This window comes from Staurois parvus, unplaced genomic scaffold, assembly GCF_062004578.1.
Source record: "Staurois parvus isolate SC_StPar_1 unplaced genomic scaffold, SC_StPar_1.0 ptg000155l, whole genome shotgun sequence".
NCBI classification, from domain to species: Eukaryota; Metazoa; Chordata; class Amphibia; order Anura; family Ranidae; genus Staurois; species Staurois parvus.
In genome coordinates this window covers 4,332,473-4,353,063 of record NW_028317951.1, presented here as the reverse complement: position 1 = coordinate 4,353,063, position 20,591 = coordinate 4,332,473, and the positions used below count along the sequence as shown (strand labels likewise).

Sequence of the window (20,591 nt, the reverse complement as noted above, 5' to 3'; positions counted from 1 at the left end):
CCCATCATTAAAGATTTTTATGGTTTTACACTATGGAATGTTTGCTTTTGTCTCTGTTCACATGCTAAAACTTGGTTTACTGCCTGGGAGAAGAGGAGAAAGTTTAAAAAGGCTCTTTTGAAACTACACTGTCATTTTATATCCACACGGTTCATCATCCTATTGGTTACTATCAGCCAGATCGCATGTTTCCCAGGAATGAATATTGGTGCCATTCTTGCCATCACGCATTGGACTAGTCCCAAACCAGGCACTTAAGACCAACGTAGAGATAGGTGGTCCACGTCTAACGGTGAGTGCACATCCATGTGGGGCACTGATTGAACACAGAGGAGCACCTGTTATTTTTTGCACGAAGTTCACCAATTATTATTAATCAACACTTGGGCACTTTATTTTTCTGAATTGGGACTGAATGTTACAATTATTCACTTTGCATATGTGAAGCATTATTACTCATGTATTGTCAAATTTATTGCACTTAATTTATATGGTATTTTGTTTGTAACTACTTTCTATTTGCTACATGTTTGTCAATTTTCTTCAAAATTGCTTTTTACTATCTTAGATGCTCCATTATGGACCTCCAGAAAGAATACATCCTAGGTACTTCTGTTTGTTTATGAGGGAACCGGGCAACTGTGTTTGTCATAATTAAGCTTGCTTGTATTGTGTCTGTATTTGTAATTAGATTTGAACACTGTCTAGCCTAAAAAAAGGTTTAATTGTTTAAGGTCTGGACTACATTGTATGTTAGTGAGGACAGACCTAGGACAGGCTCACTCTAACATTGTTCAAATAACCTTGCAGTCAGCCATGGCACCTCCTCCTGAGAAACACTCAAAAGGTAAGAAATACTGTAAGCATACTGTATGAATGGGAACCTGTATCAAATATATAGTGGGATTTTCTAAAATTTGACCACAAAAGAGGCAATATGCTTGAAGCTCTGCCTCCTTGGTCACTTCTCCTTCCAAGCCTATGATTGGATAATAAAAGAGGTGTATTGCGCTGATTAGATCTTCCCTGTGTACTGCCCTCCTGAAAGCATGTTTGATGTTTAGCTGACAAGCCGCAAGTTAACAATAGAGCCTCATTAAATGCAAATGCAGCAAATACAGATTGAGTATATCAAGAATATGAAAGTCACACCCAACAGCACTACAGAAATAGTGCTGTTCCTAGCACTACAACAGCATTAAATACATCCCATTTCTGACCTCTCTTTGTGGCCTTACCTACAGTATTTAATGGGGTGCTGGAAGTTCACAACTTACGATTTCAAGAGCAGGAACTATCCCTCACACCCACACATTGACCCTTGATAAAGGGGACTCCAACTCACCCCGATATTCATCAAAACATCTATGTAGTTTTAATGGCACCTCAGATAGATCTGAATAAATCTGTGGAGCATCCTACATTTGGAACCCTTATGAATGTGTGTAGATCATGCGATTTCAATGCAAGAACAGTTGTACACGTAGAAAGGCTATTATCCTGCATTCTTTGAATATCAATTTTAGTGCATGGTAAATGCACTGCTTCATAATTGCACACATACTTCAGCGAGAGATGTATTTTTATATAATCACTCTACTAAGTGTCATGTGTAGTAAATAGAGGAGCAAGACAAATGTATGTTGCTTCTGAAATAACTGATTGTGAAGATAACTAATTATTGCATTTTCAGAGAAAATAAACAAACTATTTTACAGTTGTCTGCTGTATGATGAACTGTATCAGTTTTCTTTTTATCTTTTTATGATTCCCTTTAATACAACACACATATCCTGCCAACTGTATCAGTAAATGGGGGTCCACTGGATATTATTTATAAATCTCATGGTCAGCACATACCTGACCTGCCCATAAATGCCTTCAATTAAGAGAGCAATTTCCAGCATATTTATTATGTCTTTTACTGCCATTTAGCTGTACCATTTCCCTGTATAGTTATGACAAAGAAAATGTTAAAAGCATGCCGGGTTCCATCATTTCACTCATAGAAAATCTTCAGAAGCATGTTGCTCACTTGGCTGACCATAGACCAGGAATTATCTGCCAATTTGTTTTCACTGTAGCTGGCCCATGACGTTTTCCATTTGCCAGGGAAGCAGCAGGCAGGACTCAGTCCAATGCACTGCTAGAAATCCTCACTGAGCTCCCAGTTGAGCTTGATAGGTTTCAATTTTGCTTGCTTTCTCTCCCCCTATTTCAATTCTTGTACAGGGAAAAGAGGAAGCAGCTGCGAATGAGGCTGCTGAAAGGGAGGGGGAGATAAATGGGCCTCTAACCAACCACATTTCCAGTCTAAAAATGTGTGCTCTATCAAAACAACATAATCCTCACTGTCAAATTTCTTTTACGTCTGTTTATCTATGGGGAGATTTACAAAACCGAGAATGTTATAAAAAAGCAACAGGATATTTGTAATTGTAATAATAAAATCCAAAATCAGTGTAAAGCAAGAACAAGAAACACAAAAAAAGTCTTTGATCTATTTAACCATTATGTAGAATAGAGCAGCTCCTGCAGGGGTGCCATAAAATAAAGCCGCATTCTGTGACCACGTGCAGATCTCTGAATAGGCTTCAAGTCTACTTAAGGAAACAACAGAGCCTTACAATTTTCAGGCATTGCTCAGATCATTTTCCAGGGACTGACACACAGACCACACTCTGATTGCAGGTCTTTGAAAAATGGTAAGACTTAAAGGTTAGCTATACCCAATGTACACATAATTCACAGAGACTCAAAGCATGTGACACATGTTTTCTGAGTTCAAGGGTACTGCAAGGGTCTTGACAACCTTCTGTGCAAATACAAAATTGAATGTGTTTAGTAATTTCACTTTTCCAAAATTACTGTTTATATCTATATGTTCATCAAACATATCCATGCTGTTCTGTTATTTATGTAATTATTTTTACAGGCATTCATATAACTCCAACAATTTACCCAATGCTTTACACACTGTACTTTTACATCAGTCCCTGTACTAAAGGAGCTTACCATCTAAGGTCCCTAGAAAAAACAGGCTCTTGCTGCTCTATCCAGCAGACAGTGGAGATCCACATACTATAGCAAGAAGAAAAAGAGAAGGAAAGCAGCAACCAAAGCCATTCAATTTTCAATAATGGAAAACAATTTTAAATGGAAATTGCATTTGGGCGAAAGGACAATCTTCATGCCCAACATCCCTGGCCAGTGGCAGGGCTATAATTTGGATAGTATGGAAAGCTATCTGAACACAGTAGACTTTCAGGTCTCAGCTTCTTGCTAGGCAACATGTTTTGGGGCACCTATCTCTTCCTTGAGGACATCTCTAAGCAGTACGTCTAAGCTCCATAGAACTTGAAGCAGGACCTTTGCTTCTGTATTCAGAGATTTTTGTACCATTCAGTGTACAGATTTGCCGCTGGCCACATATGCTGGGCACGAAGACTTTCCTTTTGGCCAAATACATATACAATTTTCATATCTTTTTGTTGATGTATTTTTGTTTTACCATTAATAACTGTGAAAGATTTTACACACTAGGCCCCTAGGCTCTATTTTTCTTAGTCCTATAGTATGTGGATCACAACTGTCTGCTGGATGGAGCAGCAAGAATGATGCAGAGTCAGTTTCTTCTTCATGGATTGCTGTGGAATAAAGTAAAATCAATAGAATAAAGTTTCTAGCCTGGCTGGTAGCCATTGACCCCAGTGGAGCTTCTCAAAATCTAATTCCTAGTTACAGTGAGGAACAGAAGTATTTAAACACCCTGCAATTTTGCAAGTTCTCCCACTAAGAAATCATGGAGGGGTCTGAAATTCACATTGTAGGTGCATTCCCACTCTGAGAGACAGAATTAAAAAAAATTCAGGAAATCACATTGTATGATTTTTAAAGAATTTATTTGTCTTGTACTGCTGAACATAAGTATTTGAACACCTGAGAAAATCAGTGTTAATATTTGGTACAGAAGCCTTTGTTTGCAATTACAGAGGTCAAACATTTCCTATAGTTCTTGACCAGGTTTGCACACACTGCAACAGGGATTTTGGTCCACTCCTCCACACAGATCTCTTATAGATCTGTCAGGTTTTGGGGCTGTCACTGAGCAACACGGAGTTTCAGCTCCCTCCAAAGATGTTCTATTGGATTTAGGTCTGGAGACTGGCTACGCCATTCCAGAACCTTGATATGCTTCTTACGGAGCCACTCCTTGGTTATCCTGGCTGTGTGCTTCGGGTCATTGTCATGTTGGAAGACCCAGCCATGACCCATCTTCAATGCTCTGACTGAGGGAAGGAGGTTGTTGCTCAAAATCTCACAATAAATGGCCCCATTCATCCTCTCCTTAATACAGTGCAGTAGTCCTGTCCCCTTTGCAGAAAAGCCCCCCAAAGCATGATGTTACCACCCCCATGCTTCATAGTAGGGCTGGTGTTCTTGGGATGCAACTCATCCTTCTTTTTCCTCCAAACACGACGAGTGAAGTTTAGACCAAAAAGTTCTACATTGGTCTCATCTGACCACACGACTTTCTGCCATGCCTCCTCTGGATCATCCATATGGTCATTGGCAAACTTCAGACGGGCCTGGACATGTGATGACTTGAGCAGGGGAACCTTCCGTGCAATGCATGATTTGAAACCATGACGGCGTAGTGTTCTACCGACAGTGACCTTTGAAACTGTGGTCCCAGCTCTCTTCATGTCATTGACCAGCTCCTCCCTTGTAGTTCTGGGCTGATTCCTCACCTTTCTTATCATCAGTGATACCCCACGAGGTGAGATCTTGCATGAAGCCCCAGTCCGAGGGAGACTGACAGTCGTCTTTAGCCTCTTCCATTTTCTAACAATTGCTCCAACAGTTGATCTATTTTCACCAAGCTGCTTGGCAATTGCCCCGTAGCCCTTTCCAGCCTTGTGGAGGTCCACAATTTTGTCTCTGGTGTCTTTTGACAGCTCTTTGGTCTTGCCCATGGTAGTAGTAGTTGGCGTCTGACTGACTGTGGGGTAGACAGGTGTCTTTAAAGAGCTCAGACAGGTGCTACTAAGTTAGATTAATGAGTGGAGTAGAGGTGGACTTTTTAAAGGCACAGTAACAGGTCTTTGAGAGCCAGAATTCTTGATGTTTCTTAGCTGTTCAAATACTTATGTTCAGCAGTGCAAAACAAATAAATTCTTCAAAAATCATACAATGTGATTTCCTGAATTTTTTTTTTAATTCTGTCTCTCAGAGTGGGAATGCACCTACAATGTGAATTTCAGACCCCTCCATGATTTCTAAGTGGGAGAACTTGCAAAATCGCAGGGTGTTCAAATACTTAATTTCCTCACTGTAGCTAGGCTGCATAGACAGTCCAGTTGTTTTTTGAAGTTGTAGAAACTGCATTTAGAGGCATATTTTTAAATGAATGGTAGTTATTTGATAGCACCATTTTCACATATCCTTATAATGGTGTCTAATTTCTCACTTGCATGTCACCATTTTGAGATATAAATCATCCTATGTTTCCGTTGAAATGTTATATTATTATTAAAGGCCTTGTGTGCTTTAATATGTTTTGCATTTATGTGTATAGAAAAATGTAATTAATCATTGCTGTAATAAGTTGGAAGCTAGTAGATCCTCCCTTGATCCTGGCTGACTTTGTTCACAATTCTCCATCCATTTTTCTTATCACCTTTGGTTTGCATCCTCACAGCTAAAACTGACACCTACAGTGGATATTCTAATATAAATGCTTTGTGAGTAAGTAGATGCCAGTCAGCTGCTTGCATCTGCAGCTTACAGAAGCTGGACACATCTGTTATGCCCAAGTTCTTTCTGACTCTGAAAACAGTGTCCTGCAGGGATTTGGAGATATGCCGCAACACATGTGGAGATACAAACAGGACATTTCAACTGTTTTTAGAAATATTTCCCAAAGTGGCTAATTCAAAAAACTGTGATAATTTGTCTCTTTCCCCATCACAAACTGCAGGCTTTGCCACTTTGCATATCAGTATATTTATCAAGTCTTTAGGTTATTGGGAGATTATCCACAATGTTTACCTTCTAAAATCCTTTAGTCAGTAATCTGGGTACCCTGTGCATTATGTAGCATTCATCTCCTGCCTCTTACCTTACCATAATAATACTTTAATAATAGAAAATATTGATTCTGCAATACTGTCTATAAATGGACAACTGTAATGCCAGGAGAAAAAGGACAACATCTGATTTATCCAGAACTGCCCAGGCTTTATGGCACTTAGGCTCCATGCACACTACACCAATAGTGCTCTCCATACATTTTACAAGCAATTTAATAAAATCTATAATGGGACCCTCACAAACAAATGCACTCTCAGTGCCATGTTCTGTGTATAGTATAAAAGTAAACTGCCTTCTCACCGCGGGGTCTTCTCACCGCTTGGTGGTGGCATCAAATGTGCTGAGATGAGTCAAGTCAGCACATTTGGTGCCACCACCAGGCTATGTGGAGACCCTGCAGTGAGAAGGCAGTTTACTTTTATACTATGCAGAGAACATGCCACTGAGAGTGCATTTTTTTGCGAGTTTCCCAATTTAGATTTTATTAAATTGTTTGTAAAATGTATGGAGAGCACTTTTGGTTTTATTTCTTTTGCATGGGTACATGTCACATGGAGTGGAGGAGGTTGAACAGAAGATCCAGTCCATTTGTCAATGCCTGTGATTGTTACTGGAGCCAGATGGAGTATTGCCCTAGAGTGCTTTTGACCTTTATTATTGATTAAGGTCCAGTCCAAGAGGTGAGCACATATGGTTCACCATGGTGTTATGCATGTGACATGTAGGTGATCTGTTGAAGAGAAGACTGTGATATTTGGAATTCACTGGTGGTTGGCTACATATTCATATTTATAGACTTTTTTTGTTTCATCATTTGGGTTTAATTTATTTAAGATACACTGTTTTAGTTGCACTGCATCATTATTTGTATCATATTTTGAAAGGGTGGAGTGAAAACATCTAACGGTGCTGAGCAGCAACTAAGAATTCACAGATATGTGATTTATGTACATCAGCTTTATACTGTATGTCACAGACGATTTATGGTATTTCACATTAATGGCGACTGCGCAGATTGCATCTTTCACTTTCCACATTTTAAACATTGTCTGGATGCACATTTTATGAACCTAAATCATCCTAAATAGATAAATGGTTCTTTTTGCTGAACGGGCCAATTAGTGGTTGAATTTTCCACATGGGCGCATAGACATTATCAGTGCAGCTACACATTAGCTGGCTGGCATGCAAGGTGTGTGACTTAACCCTGTACACAAAGACATGAGTCACAGCAGTTATTTGTAGAAGCCTTATTATTTCTCTGCCAGTTTATGTTACATGGTAATGTTATTTTTGCCCGGAGTGTTTTATAGTTGGAGATTTAGTGATGCTTGACACAGTAATGGTCAGAGAGCCAGATTTATTTGTTACTGTTGTGTGTACAAGCATATGAAGAGCACAGAGTGGAAATCCTGTGGGAGAAATAGGAGAGTAGAGCTAAGATATGTATTTGAAGATTCACAGAGCCAATGGATCATTGTGGCAGAAGCACAGCAGCATCCAACCCCATACTGTCTGTTGCTTCGCCACCCCCTGAAATGACTGAAATCCATCAGCTTTCCCAAAACTCAAGTCATGACTGCTCCATTACAATATTTTATTTGCATTTTCACTATACATTATCTTCATTTTGGCAGTAGGCATAGTTTACTATGCATCATATGACAAGAATTAGTATATACACAGTACATTTACAGTCAAAGATGATTCATTGAAATTAACCCTGATAATTACGTAGGCAATTTAATTTTAGCATATACTGTCTTAGTTAAAGAATGCATATTAAATGTAGTTTTAAACCAGACACACAAGCCGCTGATGTTATGTGAAAGTCTTAACACTGTCTACTTTCACCTCCTGAGCCTCCCTATTGGAAGTTGTTATTATTATTAATATTATTATTATTATTATTATTATTATTATTATAATACAGGCTTTATATAGTGCCAACAGTTTGCTTAGTGCTTTACAATATAAAGGGAAACAATACAGCAACAATACAGTTCAATACAAGAGAGTTAAGAGGACTCTGCTCCTTGGAGCTTACAATCTAAGAGAAGTGAGTTTTCCCCTCACATTAAAAGGCCAATACTTGGTCTAAGAAGTGGAAGGGGTACATGACTGTCTATCTTGCTTAATACAGGAAAAGGTGCACTTAAATTCAGGAGCCTATATCTACTGATACAGTCTACTTTCTATATGCAGCATAGCAATATTCACTAAAAATTCATTTAACTTATATTGTCATTCTCTAAATTGTAAGGGATAATGACAATATCCATCTGTAATGATTGTGTGCAATAGGGACATGGAAGTTGTACGCAACAACCATTTCATTTTCATGAGCAGTGACCTTTCTCCCTCCCTCCTGAAAACTATGGAATTTGTAGCTGTAAGTTTTGACAAACTTCAAAAGAGCCTCTTATCTCCACTAAAACATGCCAGAGTCCAGACCTGGATGCCAGCTGTAAACAGCTAATTAGTCTTGTAAGCAGGGGCGGACTGACAACTCATGGGGCTCCCCCCAGGCAATAGGGGATCATGGGGCCCCTGTGTCCTTGCCCACACTCAAACCACACCCAAAAAAACCTATGAAAAGGTACCAGGGGCATCTCATGGGGCCCCCTACTGACCTTGGGCACTCGAGCAGTGCCCGAGTTCTCAAATGGTCAGTCCGCCCCTGCTTGTAAGGATGTCTTATTCCACAACCATGAAAAACTCTTCCCTCTGCCCTATTGTAAAACCATAATAACACAGTAAAACCTGTCGCGCATGACCTGTAAGGCTATTAAAGCTTCTAGGAATGCAGAGCGTGCCATAAAATGTCTATTCCACAATTTAACAATTCCACACACAATTCTTAAAATCCAACAGGAACAGGACACATTAATATCAGGTATATATTTGCATGGGGAATATTATGCCAAATAATTGAAGGTCATACATAACCACTCTAGCACATACAAAAGGGGAGAAAGCAGTTTTCTCCCTCCTGTGTGACAAAGGTACGCTGTGTTTGGTATCCCTGGATACGAAATATAATTCTGAATAATATTCTGTCAGTTTCTAGAATACCACCTGCACGTATTGAAAGTTGTTAATATTAGAGTAAAACTGTATTTGGGAATTGGCCGTAAACGTTGTGGCCTCCCAGCACCCATCTGTTAAACCGGATGATTGGTCAGATAGTTTCTGGCGACACCCCTTTGATATCACAGAAAAGGGGGTGACAGGACCTGGTAAGGAAGCCCTCGTTTTAACATCAACTAAGGAGCACACAAGAGAGACACGGCAAAGTTTTTGCATGGACAATTGGACTCTGCTAAAACCAGAACTTTACAAGTATTCTCTATTTTCACCTCCTTTTATTTCTCTGTTGCGTTATTGTTCTCTTTATGTCTTTGCAACATCCTTTCCTGAAAATATTTTATTTTGCACCATTTGATGTTTTCATTAATAAATCATATTTTGAAAAGTGTTAAAACTATCGCTAAGGCTTTTAATGCAAACTAAAGAATCCCTGTCTCTTGCAAAGTGCTACTGATAATAATCCTCTGAATATCCCTGTCTGTGGTGACAATGTGTATTGCAGATATTTATGCTAAAATCTTAGTGTTATTGCTAGGATTGTGAGTTTCCTCCTTCTCTGTAAAAAGGTGGTGATGGCAGTTTAAAGAGTTAATTGCTTCCTTAATGCATTTCACCACTCCTGGCTTGCTCAGCCAGGAGTGGTGAGGCGCGTCGAGCAGGGTTGGTTCTTGGGTTGACATTTTGCTGTATGCACTTTGTTGACTGTTGAATAATGCGGTAGGAGGAGCTAAATGGAGTGCATCTGATATTCTTTCCTGTTTTCAATGGAGATAGACTACAGTGGCCAGCACCCAGATCTTCCATGTAAAAAAGAGGCCAGTCTTGAGCAGAGCTATGGATCTGTACAGGCTGAGGCTAACTGTAGGAAGTGGGCTGTGTACTGGAATAATCTTCCCTGTCCTCACACTACAGTCATGCCTATATCGGTTGTGTGTTGGTGACCCTTATCTGACCATTGTCCTAGGTGTTGGGTCCATTAGAACTCACAACACAATTGGAACCTTCCAGGAGAACCTACAGTGCTAAGTCTTCCTTTATGGAGACTGGAAAATTCCTGACAAGATGTCTGTACCTCCCAAAGCACCTATCAGTCCTGGATTTGTTGAACTATCTTCTCCATGTCTGTGGCAGTTTTTTTCCTAACATAGTCTCTACCATCCCTCTGGAGGATGCAGAAGAGGCCTCTAGAGCATTGCTCTCTCTGGCAGGGTCCGCTCTGCAACCTGTCTTTGTTGTGACCTTGATCTGTGAAACCTGACTGGTCCAAGGCTATGACAGAACAGTCATCCCATCGACAACATGGGAGGAAAAACACAGGGCTGGGGCTCCTCAAACTCCATATTGTTTCATCTAGGAAGCATTCAATCTAGGATTGGCAGAGTTGTGGTGTGTTTGCCTTGGCGAGGCTATAAAACTGTGACTTTGATCCATCAAACCTGACCAATGCTATGGTATTGACCTGACCAAGGCTATGAGAAGGGATCAGATTACTATGACAGGTTGTCCCTTCGTCATTGAAGGTTTAACAGTAAATATGAGGAGGACTTTTTGGCTAAAGTGTTGGTCTGCAGACCATCAAAAAAAATGCCTCTTGGGAGCAACCCTGGATGTCTTCATCAAGGATACATTCTGTATCTGCCACCCCTCTTTGCCAATCCTTCCACTGGCTTCCCGTTGCCCAACGGATAAAATTCAAAACACTAACAATAACGTATAAAGCCATTTATAACTCTGCCCCAAATTACATCACTGATCTTGTCTCTAAATGTCACCCAAACTGTACTCTCTGCTCCTCGCAAGACCTCCTACTCTCTAGCTCCCTTGTCTCCTCCTCCCATGCTCATCTCCAGGACTTCTCCAGAGCTCCCCCATCCTCTGGAACTCTCTACCCCAATTTATCAGACTATCGCCTACTCTGCTCACTTTTAGGCAATCTCTGAAAACCTATCTCTTCAGGGAAGCCTATCCTGCCCTCAGCTAATACTAGAATATTCTACTCTTCCAACTAGTCCATCCCCCACAGTTATTACCTTTTGTACCACTAGCCCCTCCTAGATTGTAAGCTCCAAGGAGCAGGGCCCTTAAATCCCTCTTGTATTGAACTGTATTGTTGCTGTATTGTCTCCCGTTATATTGTAAAGCACAGAGCAAACTGTTGGCGCTATATAAATCCTGTATAATAATAATTACTTAACCCAGTGACAATTGCTCTCAGGCTGCTGGCACATAGATTGTGGTTCTTTGTTCAGGGTGCAGCTGAGAGTGGCATTGCTATGCAAGTGATAGCGTGGCTTGAGAATGGCTGTTTCATTGTCACGAGTTGGTGAGGAGGGCAGGGGTCGGACACCTCATTCATCACACCATCTAGGTAATTGAGCGGCAAGAAAAAACTAATATTCTCTTTTTGAATAAATTATGTGACAAGATATGATGCCATGTTTGTCATAAAACTGAAATATTATAGGTATGCCACAAATATGGAGGTCAAAGAAAAGCTGGGATCTTGGATAGCCTGCCACTTTTGAAATCCCAGAACACTGAAAAGGTCTGCCAATAATCAGTTTTGGGCAAATAACTACTTTAAAAATCTTTAAAAGTATTCTGTATTGATCAAATGCATAGGTTGCCATTGTAGAAATATAATTTTGAAAATATTAGCCTCCAAATGTTATGTAGAATTTAAAGACTTTTATGGACTTGATTTACTAAAGTCAACTAGGCTGATCCATTGGTGTATTTTGGATGTGTGCTGCCCCAGGCAAAAGTAAAATTGTGTCCCCCACCATATGTGGGAAAAGGGGTGGGGGTGGGAAGAGAGACAGATTTCAGCACTCACCCACCGGCCACCACAGGAGCAATGATCAGGAAAGCCCAACATCTTCCTTCTGTGTTGATCTCTGCAATGATCCAGGAACAAGAGTTGGACACTCTTCAGCAGCCCGCACTGCTGTGCCTATCTCTGACAATGATCAATGAATGAGAGTCGGACACCTTTCAGCAGCCCAAACCAGCCCACACTGCTGTGCATCACCTGCTCCCAATCCTAAGTCACTGATTGCCACGTGTGTCACACAGGGTGTTTCAAGAAAGCAGCGGGCCTGTGTAGAAGATAATAATTCGGGCTCAATTGCAGTGTGCTTAGTGCTCTACAGTAAAGATTGGTAATGGTTTTCATTGTACCAAGGGCTAGGATTGTAAAAGACCTGGGGCACCTTTCTGTCCCCCAGTATAATCCTTCTCCTCCAGGTCAATCTGTCCCCCAGTATAATCCCCTCAGGTCAGTCTGTTCCCCAGTATAATCCTCTTAGGTCATCTGTTCCCCAGTATAATCCTTCCCCCTTCCCCCCAGGTCAATCTTTCCTCAGTAAACTTCCTCCCCTCAGGTCGATCTGTCCCCCAGTATAATCCCCTCTAGGTCAGTCTGTCCTCCAGAATAATCCCCCCAGGTCAATCTATCCCCCAGCATAATCCCCCATGTCACTCTATCCCCAAGTACAATTGCCCCAATCAATCAGACTGACCTAGGAGATTGTACTGGGATACAGACTGACCCCCAGTACAATCTCCACAATAGTTGATTTTTTTAGGCTTTTTAAATACGCAAATGTTTATTGAGTCAATGTTATCACTAAAAATACACTAAAATTAATATTAGTACACATAAACACAACAAACTTACCGAATTCCTGTTATATTCCTACCAAGGCCTCGTTCACATGAAGTGTACTAAAGTGTTTATCCCTGTGCAGGCAGTCCCATTCATGTCAATTGGGATGCAGAAAATACATGGACACAGTTGTTGCTCCCAATCTGATATCAGTGTGGGAGTAGGTGCACAGCCCTGAATACAGACAGTGTGAGTTCAGGGACATGCACCTGCACCCATGGCAAATCAAAAGCAGCAGCTGTGTAAATGAGGCTTTACTATGTCCTTTTCTAAATTCTATCAGGGGTCTAAACAGACCCCTGATGTATCTTTTTGGGGACAGAAAAAGAGACTGAGGACACAGGTTTCCCAGTCCCTTTCTCTGCAGCCTCAGCTGCACTGAACAGTGGATGAACAGGATGCACTCTGTACAGATCAGCTCCTATTCATTCACAATTTGAAGCATCAGCATCAGTGGGAAGAGGGAAGAGGGGATGCTGGCTAGCAGAGCTGCAGGGAGGGGGTGCCAAGAGAGTTAAATCCCCCTTTGGCTCCCTTGCAGGACATGAAGCCGGTGGGAAGGGAGAGGAGGAAAAGCCGACAGCTGGGGGGGGGGTACATAAGAGCAGAGAGAGGCGTTTTGGTGCACAGGTCGAGCTGCGGAAGCTCCTCCAGGTGTGTTATATGTATTATTACCCCCCCTTCCCCTGGGGCCCGTTTGACCGCACACATTGCACATATGGATGATATGCTACTGGAATGATCACTTTGTAAGCGAATTTGCACTTTCAGAAGTATAAGTTTCTTTTAATTTACATGTTCTGTCTGTAACATGTTACACATATGTTAGTTGTTCTATTGAAGCATATAGTTATGCAATGTTAAGGTATAGGAAGTCAGACTAGTCTGTATGACTAACTTAAAGCTAAACCCCAGGTTTGATCTTTATTGCATACTAAAATTGATCTGACTTGGACCAATATACGTATGCATATCTCAGACCTAGGGGGGGCGGGGAAGTTAACAATCCCTGTGGTTGTTGGCACTACTACAGTGATAGCCGCAATCCTCCAGGTCCTGCTCATGTTCCATGCAAGGAGCTGACTCACTTCACACTCACAACAATAAATAAAATGTGTTCACTAACTGGATAAGGTAGAGAAGAGAGTTAGTGACATAGTTTTTTCCACCTCGCCCAATCAGAGAACACATCACAATTACGAGAAAGAATACAAGATGTTCTAGCTGAGTAAATGACCCCCTGTGGCCAGTGTATAGAGAGGAACCCACTCGCACAGGAACCGTAATATTGTGGATATCATTGTAGTAGGGCCAACCTTTACAGTGATTTGCAGCTTCCCAAGCAGCCCATCATGTATGAGATATGCATACTTACATTTGTCAAACTGGACCAATGTAAATTTGAAATAAGATCATACCTGGAGTTCAGCTTTAGGGAAATTGTTAGTGAACCCATAAGGGAATTTATTTAGAAAAAAAATCTTTTTGCATATGTACTGCATGGTACAGTTGTCTAGTCCATAGAATTCCCTCCTTAGTACCTGAATAGCGATGCTACCAGGAAAATGACAGCTGACTAGCACAATGAGTGACATCAAGAAGGGCTCAAGAAACCCATTTTTATCAGCTCTTCAAGCAAAGACACACAGCCCTATCTACTATAGTATGCCCTGATCAATCCACTAGCAATGCTTTTCTTTGTTTCTCCTTTAAGGACAAAGACAAAGAATAGCAAAAGTCATCCATCAAAAACATAACATATTAATGAATAATGGCTGAAGAGGTTATATCCTTCTACTAAGTCATTATAAACAGGCTAGTAAATTGCTTGTCATATAAAATGATTGGGGTAGAAAGGTCTTCCACACATCTCCTCTTCATTTGCTTTTTATTTTGCCATAGTACTTCCGTAAACTCCTAGACAGCCGTGGTATTTATTCTCAGTCAGATTATTTCATGGAGCTCAAGGAAAAAGCCCTTAGCTGAGTCTCACTATCTTTTACAAAATGTTACACAAGGCATGACCTGGCTTGATATGTTAGCAGTGTCGGGGAGGATGATTAATTTTGATTTGGTGCCCTCCCTGTTTAGTGGACTCTGCCAAGGAAACAGAGGGACGGTGGCAGCAGAGGTCTGCAGTTTACTCATTAAAATGTTTGCTGATAGCATTTTAGTGCGGACATCAATGGATGGAAATCCACTTCAATAACCGTGTAACAAGCCATTACAGCAAAGGTCAGGTGACTTTCACAAATCTAAAGCTATGTCTAATATGTGCTGCACATTTTATGTACTGGCTAGCTAAATACTATAGGTGACAACATTTTACAGAACTGCTATGATCTTTTTTTCCTTTGATATTTTTTTAGAGTAATCGCACTGACAGTACAATTTATTATAACTTTAAAGCTGAACTCCAGGTTGATATAAAAAAAGACAACAGTAAATGGAATTATGTAATTAATTTAAATCATTACATTTTTTTTAAAGGCAACTAATGTATGTAAGTGAATTTGTCTTACAATCAGTCTTTTGCAATTCCCTTAACAGAACAATTCAAACTGGAAGAGCTGGTAACCTGAAGCAACCTCTGCTGCATGCACATATGCTGAAAAGAAGGGATATTGCATCATTGGTTTGCTGCATTTTCTTTAGTGTCCAATCAAAGGATGGGGTGCTGGCCAAGCCGTATTCCTTAAAGTGTAACTCCACTTTTTTTAATAAAAAAAAAGCAGCTCTTTTCTGTTCTTAAGAATTAGCTGTTTGTTTCACCATATCCTTTCCGGACTAATTTCTGAACGGGTCTGTGTTCATTATAATCACCTGGTGCGCTTTCAGTGTTTTAAGCAAAGTTTTGGTGTCTGCATTCCTTTAGAAGTTGTTATCCCTTAGGAAATATCTCACCAAAAATGAAATTCCCAGTGCAGAGGATGCCTAAAATGGTTACTGTATCTGAGTGCAGATGTCTGAGAAAATTAATGACCCAATCACACGAGTTGGAAATTACATTTTTGTGGCTTTCTGACACCAACAGTTGCCATACTGAGTTTTTTTTTGTTTTAGGAAATAGGAATGACTGCAGATTGATATCAAAAGTTGATTTTTAATAACATTAAATTACAAACTGGCTTGTGTAGCAATTTTATATGCTATATTATTTTTTACTGGAAGTGGAGTTCTATTTTACCTAAGGATGAGAAGAGGTTCCCACACTGGCTGTTTTGTCTGGCAGGGCTATGTAAATCATAGAACAAAATGTACAATAAGTATTTCAGCTGTGTGTTTAGCTGTTCACTTGGAGTTCAGCTTTAGTTTATAACACAAAGTGATGTACAATGTTTTTCTAAAAACGAAGTCATTGTTACAATACAGGTACACAATACAATATGCAACTTGAAACAAATGAATAAAAAACCCATTACATGAGGACTTATGGTTTATTGGTTAGATTTGAAAGCTGGTTTATGTACCCAATGTGCACATCCACTATGCTACACATTGGGGTGAATATTTGACCATTAACACTAAACATACAAAAATGATTAGCATGAGGTTATCTCAGTATTAAATTGATTCTTCACCCCCCCCCATTTTTTTAACCCCTGCTTGCCAGGTTGTGGGTTCTTGCATTCTCTGCATTGAGGTAAAAAAATGTAATAGTAGCTCCCCCCTGCTTCCCCTAAATACTTACCTAAGCCCGATCTTGACCCAGTGCTGTGCACATTTGCAGCAGCTCTTCTCCCCTCTCACCTGTCTCACAGGCTTTGCTGAGACCAGCGGGAGCCATTGGCTCCTGCTCCTATAAGCCAAAACCTGTAAGCAGACAGCTTAGCTGGGTTGTGTGTCTGAAGAGACGCTAACATCCCAGCTCAGGATCAAGCATGCATGAGTGCCCCCATAGGAATCGGCTTTGTATGGTGGCGCTTGACGGGAGGGAGGAGGGAGGAGCCAGGAGTTGAAATGGGGGATCTGATTAGAGGAGGATCGGGACTGCTCTGTGTACAACCACTGCACGTAGCAGGTAAGTACGACATGTTTATTATTGTAATGCAGAAAAATTTTAAGCTTTACAATCAAACCTGACAGTGTTTCTAACCCTTCACCATTACAAAGATATTTTTGGCTTCAGATACAACTCCCTTTTCCTTTCTCCTTTTTTCTTCTCTTTAGTAAAACTTGGTCTGTTGGTCTGTCTACAGGGTTCTATTTGATTGGAGATGAAGGGAGGGGGCTTTGCATGTGGATGTTCATCCGAGACCATCACTTGACCTCTGTGTGGATGCTGTTGCCCCACATCACCGTTCATATTGGCATGTGAGTTTGTGGAGAAGGGTCTTTTTTGTAAGATTTTTTCAAAATTATAATTGTATTACTAATGCTGTTTATACATATATGCATCTTCCAGTTAGGGCATCGAATTTCTTTGCCTCTGGTTTTTGGGGTCCTGAAAAAGCTAATAAGCGAAACGCGTCAACCTCTGGAGGACATAGATGCCACAATACATGATGCTGTGATCTTTTGGGCTTACTAGCCAAGTATTGCTTTTATATGAAGTTTTTGGAAGATGTGTTTCAATAAGTATGTTTTATACATTAACATGAGGTTGTCCTCTTTTGGTACCAGTAAAGTCCCACCAGTTTTTGTTCTCTTTTGGCTTCAGATACACTTTAAAATCCACTACCGCAATTTTTCTTTGCCCCCTAAACCATGTAGAAATTTGGCAGAGGTGGTGTATGATCAAATAGTTTGGATCAAGCCATGTTTGACTAAATCTTTTAATGATCACACTAAACAACTTCAAGCCAAAATTCATTTGGGGAGGCCACTGTTTATGAGAGTTGGGTAGCTTTAGTTGGCTAAAGTGGGGTGCCGCATATATACTGCTAACTTAATGAACTTTTTTTGTTGCAGTGAATAGATCATAATCCTTCTTCATTAGATGTTATTTTCCTATAGTCCATGAGAGGAACCAAAAGGTAAGATTTACTCAGCATAATGGCTTAGTGGTTAGCACTCCTGCCTTGCAGCACTGCTGCCCTCAGTTCGAATTCCAACCAAGACACAACCTGCTTGGAGTTTGCATGTTTTCTCTATGCCTGCATGGGTTTTCTTTGGCTACTCCCACACTTCAAAAACATACTGGTAGGTTAATTGGCTCCTATCTAAATTGGCCCTAGTTTGTGTATACATGAATGTGAGTTAGGGACCTTAGATTGAGACAGAGAGCAAGAACAACAAAGTGTTATAAAAGTTCACATTATGTACACCTTACAATCACAACTCCATAATAATATCCTCAGATAAGTACATAGTACCGGCAGGCAACCCGCAAATGTCTTACACACAAAAGTTTGACGAATACAGCACAAAAAAACCCCCAGTAAATAATAACTGACAATCGGTACAATTATGCTTCCTTACCCTTACTATACAGGTCATATGAAAAAGCAATTAGTCTTCTTACTGTTATTAAATTCATGCAATTTACATTCACTGTTCTAAATACTAAACATTTTACACTGTATTTCTCAACATTTCATTTCACATTTTTATTTAAATCTGTATGAAAGAGTCAGTCTGTAAGCCTGCTAAACAACTTCAACAGCTGGGACACAAAATACATGTAATATTTCACAAGGTTCCCAGTTAATACATAGCAACTTGCAAAGTTCTTGCAGCAGAAAAACTAAACTCTAAGCTTTTTCTGACATGGTCATGACAACATTTGGGTCATGTGCAGGGCTTTTTTTTCAGCAGGAACACAGGAGAAAGCAGTTCTGGTACCTCTAGCATTGAATATATGTAATGGCAAGGGGTGTCGGGGGATCTATTGTTGCAGAAGCAGATCTATTTTTGTAGGGGTTTATTGTTGCTGGAGAGGTCTATTGCTGTTGGTAGTGGGGGTCTATTGTTACTGGGAGGGTCTTACAGTATGTTGCTGGGGGGTCATTTGCTGCTTGGAGTGATCTACTGTTGAGGTAGGGGCTATTGATGCTGGCTGCTGGGGAATCTATTGTTTCTGGCGGGGGTCTATTGCTGCTGGGGGGATATTTTGTTGCGGGAGGTCTGTTGATACTGGGAGGTCTATTGTTGCTGATGGGGATTGCTATTATTGGGGGGTCTATTGTTGCTGGCTGCAAGGGATCTATTTTTCTGCTTTTATTGTTATCAATAACAAATTCCATATAAATTATTTAGCACCGCCCATGAAAATTGGTTCTGTATTCTCTAAAATAGGAACCAAAGGGTGGAGCCAAGGAACGGTGCTCAGAGATAGGTAGGGGATGGAGACAAGGGGTGACTCACAAGGAGGGAGTACCTGCACCTATTTTCTGAGAAAAAAAGCCCTGGTCATGTGAGGAGATTATATACAGAATAATAAATGATGCACATACCTCTTGGGTTTCCTTCAGGGCAGGCCTGTCACCTTTTTTCTTTTTTTTTTTTTTTGCTGGCAGGCAAACATACAATATAACAATACCTTAACCCCTACCAAATAACCAATCCAGTCTTGACATTAGCATTGAAATTAAAAGTGATCTAGATAGGATTCCAGTTTTTCCTGGAAAAATAATCCCGACATTCCAATTCTCTGTTCTAGCACTAACATTGGCATCAAGTCCTGCTTTTACCAGCTAGGCCAGTAGCATTCCAGAAACTATACCATCTGCCAGTCCCATGTAAATTAGTTGTTTAACAAAAGTAGCAGTTTACTAGAAGACATACTTAAAGGCACATGTACCTAATACAAAGAAAGCTTAGCGTACATAGCTTTAGCTTTGTGTTAGTTTAATTATATTACAAAAAAAAACATAAATGAAACTATGTTTCCTATAAATGTCTCAGTAAGTCTAAGCTTTTGGACTGTATACTGACACTGAGTGCCCCCTAGTGGTCACTCTACAACACAATTTCAGTGAAAAGTAACTGTCAATACCAGTGTGGATATAATTGATCTGTACTTACAGGAGTGCTGCCATCCGAAAAGGTGTTCATACTGATGGAACTGCTCATTTTATCTGAAGACAAAGACGATGGGGACGGACTGCGTTTTTCTATACACTGTGCATTCATAGAATCCTGGCGCTGTAGGTAATCCCTCCATGCTCTTTGGATTCTGAATATAATGCAAAATTAACAGTTAACTATTACCATGAGCAAATAAATAAGAGCCTAATAATGAAAGTAAACATGTATTTTCTAGTTTTTCTATTATATATTTGAAGGTCACATGAAACCAGGCATGTTTTCTCTTCATCTGGGATGTGCTTTCAGGCCATTTTCTAGCATTCTAATGTTTGTGCATACTTGCCTTCAAAAATTACCATGCATCACATTTACATTAGGTTTGCATATTCCTTGAACTTGTCTAGATAAAATTAATCTCTTTTATGAATTTATCTGCATGACTTTTAAATTGCATTATATGAACCTGCAAATAACATGCAATTATGTGATTTGTATTTAGTGCAATAAGCAATTGCAATTAAAGGTATCTGTAAGGTGACATACAGCTATTGCACTAAAATGCAGACAATGCATCAAACACAACTCAAACCCCATTCAAATGCAGTGCAGACACTAGTGTGCATGTACTGTAGAGTGATTACAGGCCAGCAGAGGAATATCATTCTGGGTCTCCTAAGCCTCCTCCCAGATCTTATTAATATACCTCCTGTTGCAAATCTGTATAAGATAGTTGAAGCTGAAATCAGGGCACAAAAACCTTTATTTAAATATA

General features: G+C 40.2%; 1 protein-coding gene across 1 annotated transcript in view; it reads right to left on the bottom strand.

The window, feature by feature from the left end:
• The window catches only part of SCHIP1 (schwannomin interacting protein 1), a 504,974-nt gene that overhangs the window by 318,196 nt on the left and 166,187 nt on the right, over window positions 1-20,591 (bottom strand). Inside the window, exon 4 of the mRNA XM_089675432.1 lies at window positions 19,817-19,967. Within this exon, the coding sequence (XP_089531558.1) occupies window positions 19,817-19,967 (151 nt within the window). The remainder of the gene's footprint in view (window positions 1-19,816; window positions 19,968-20,591) is intronic.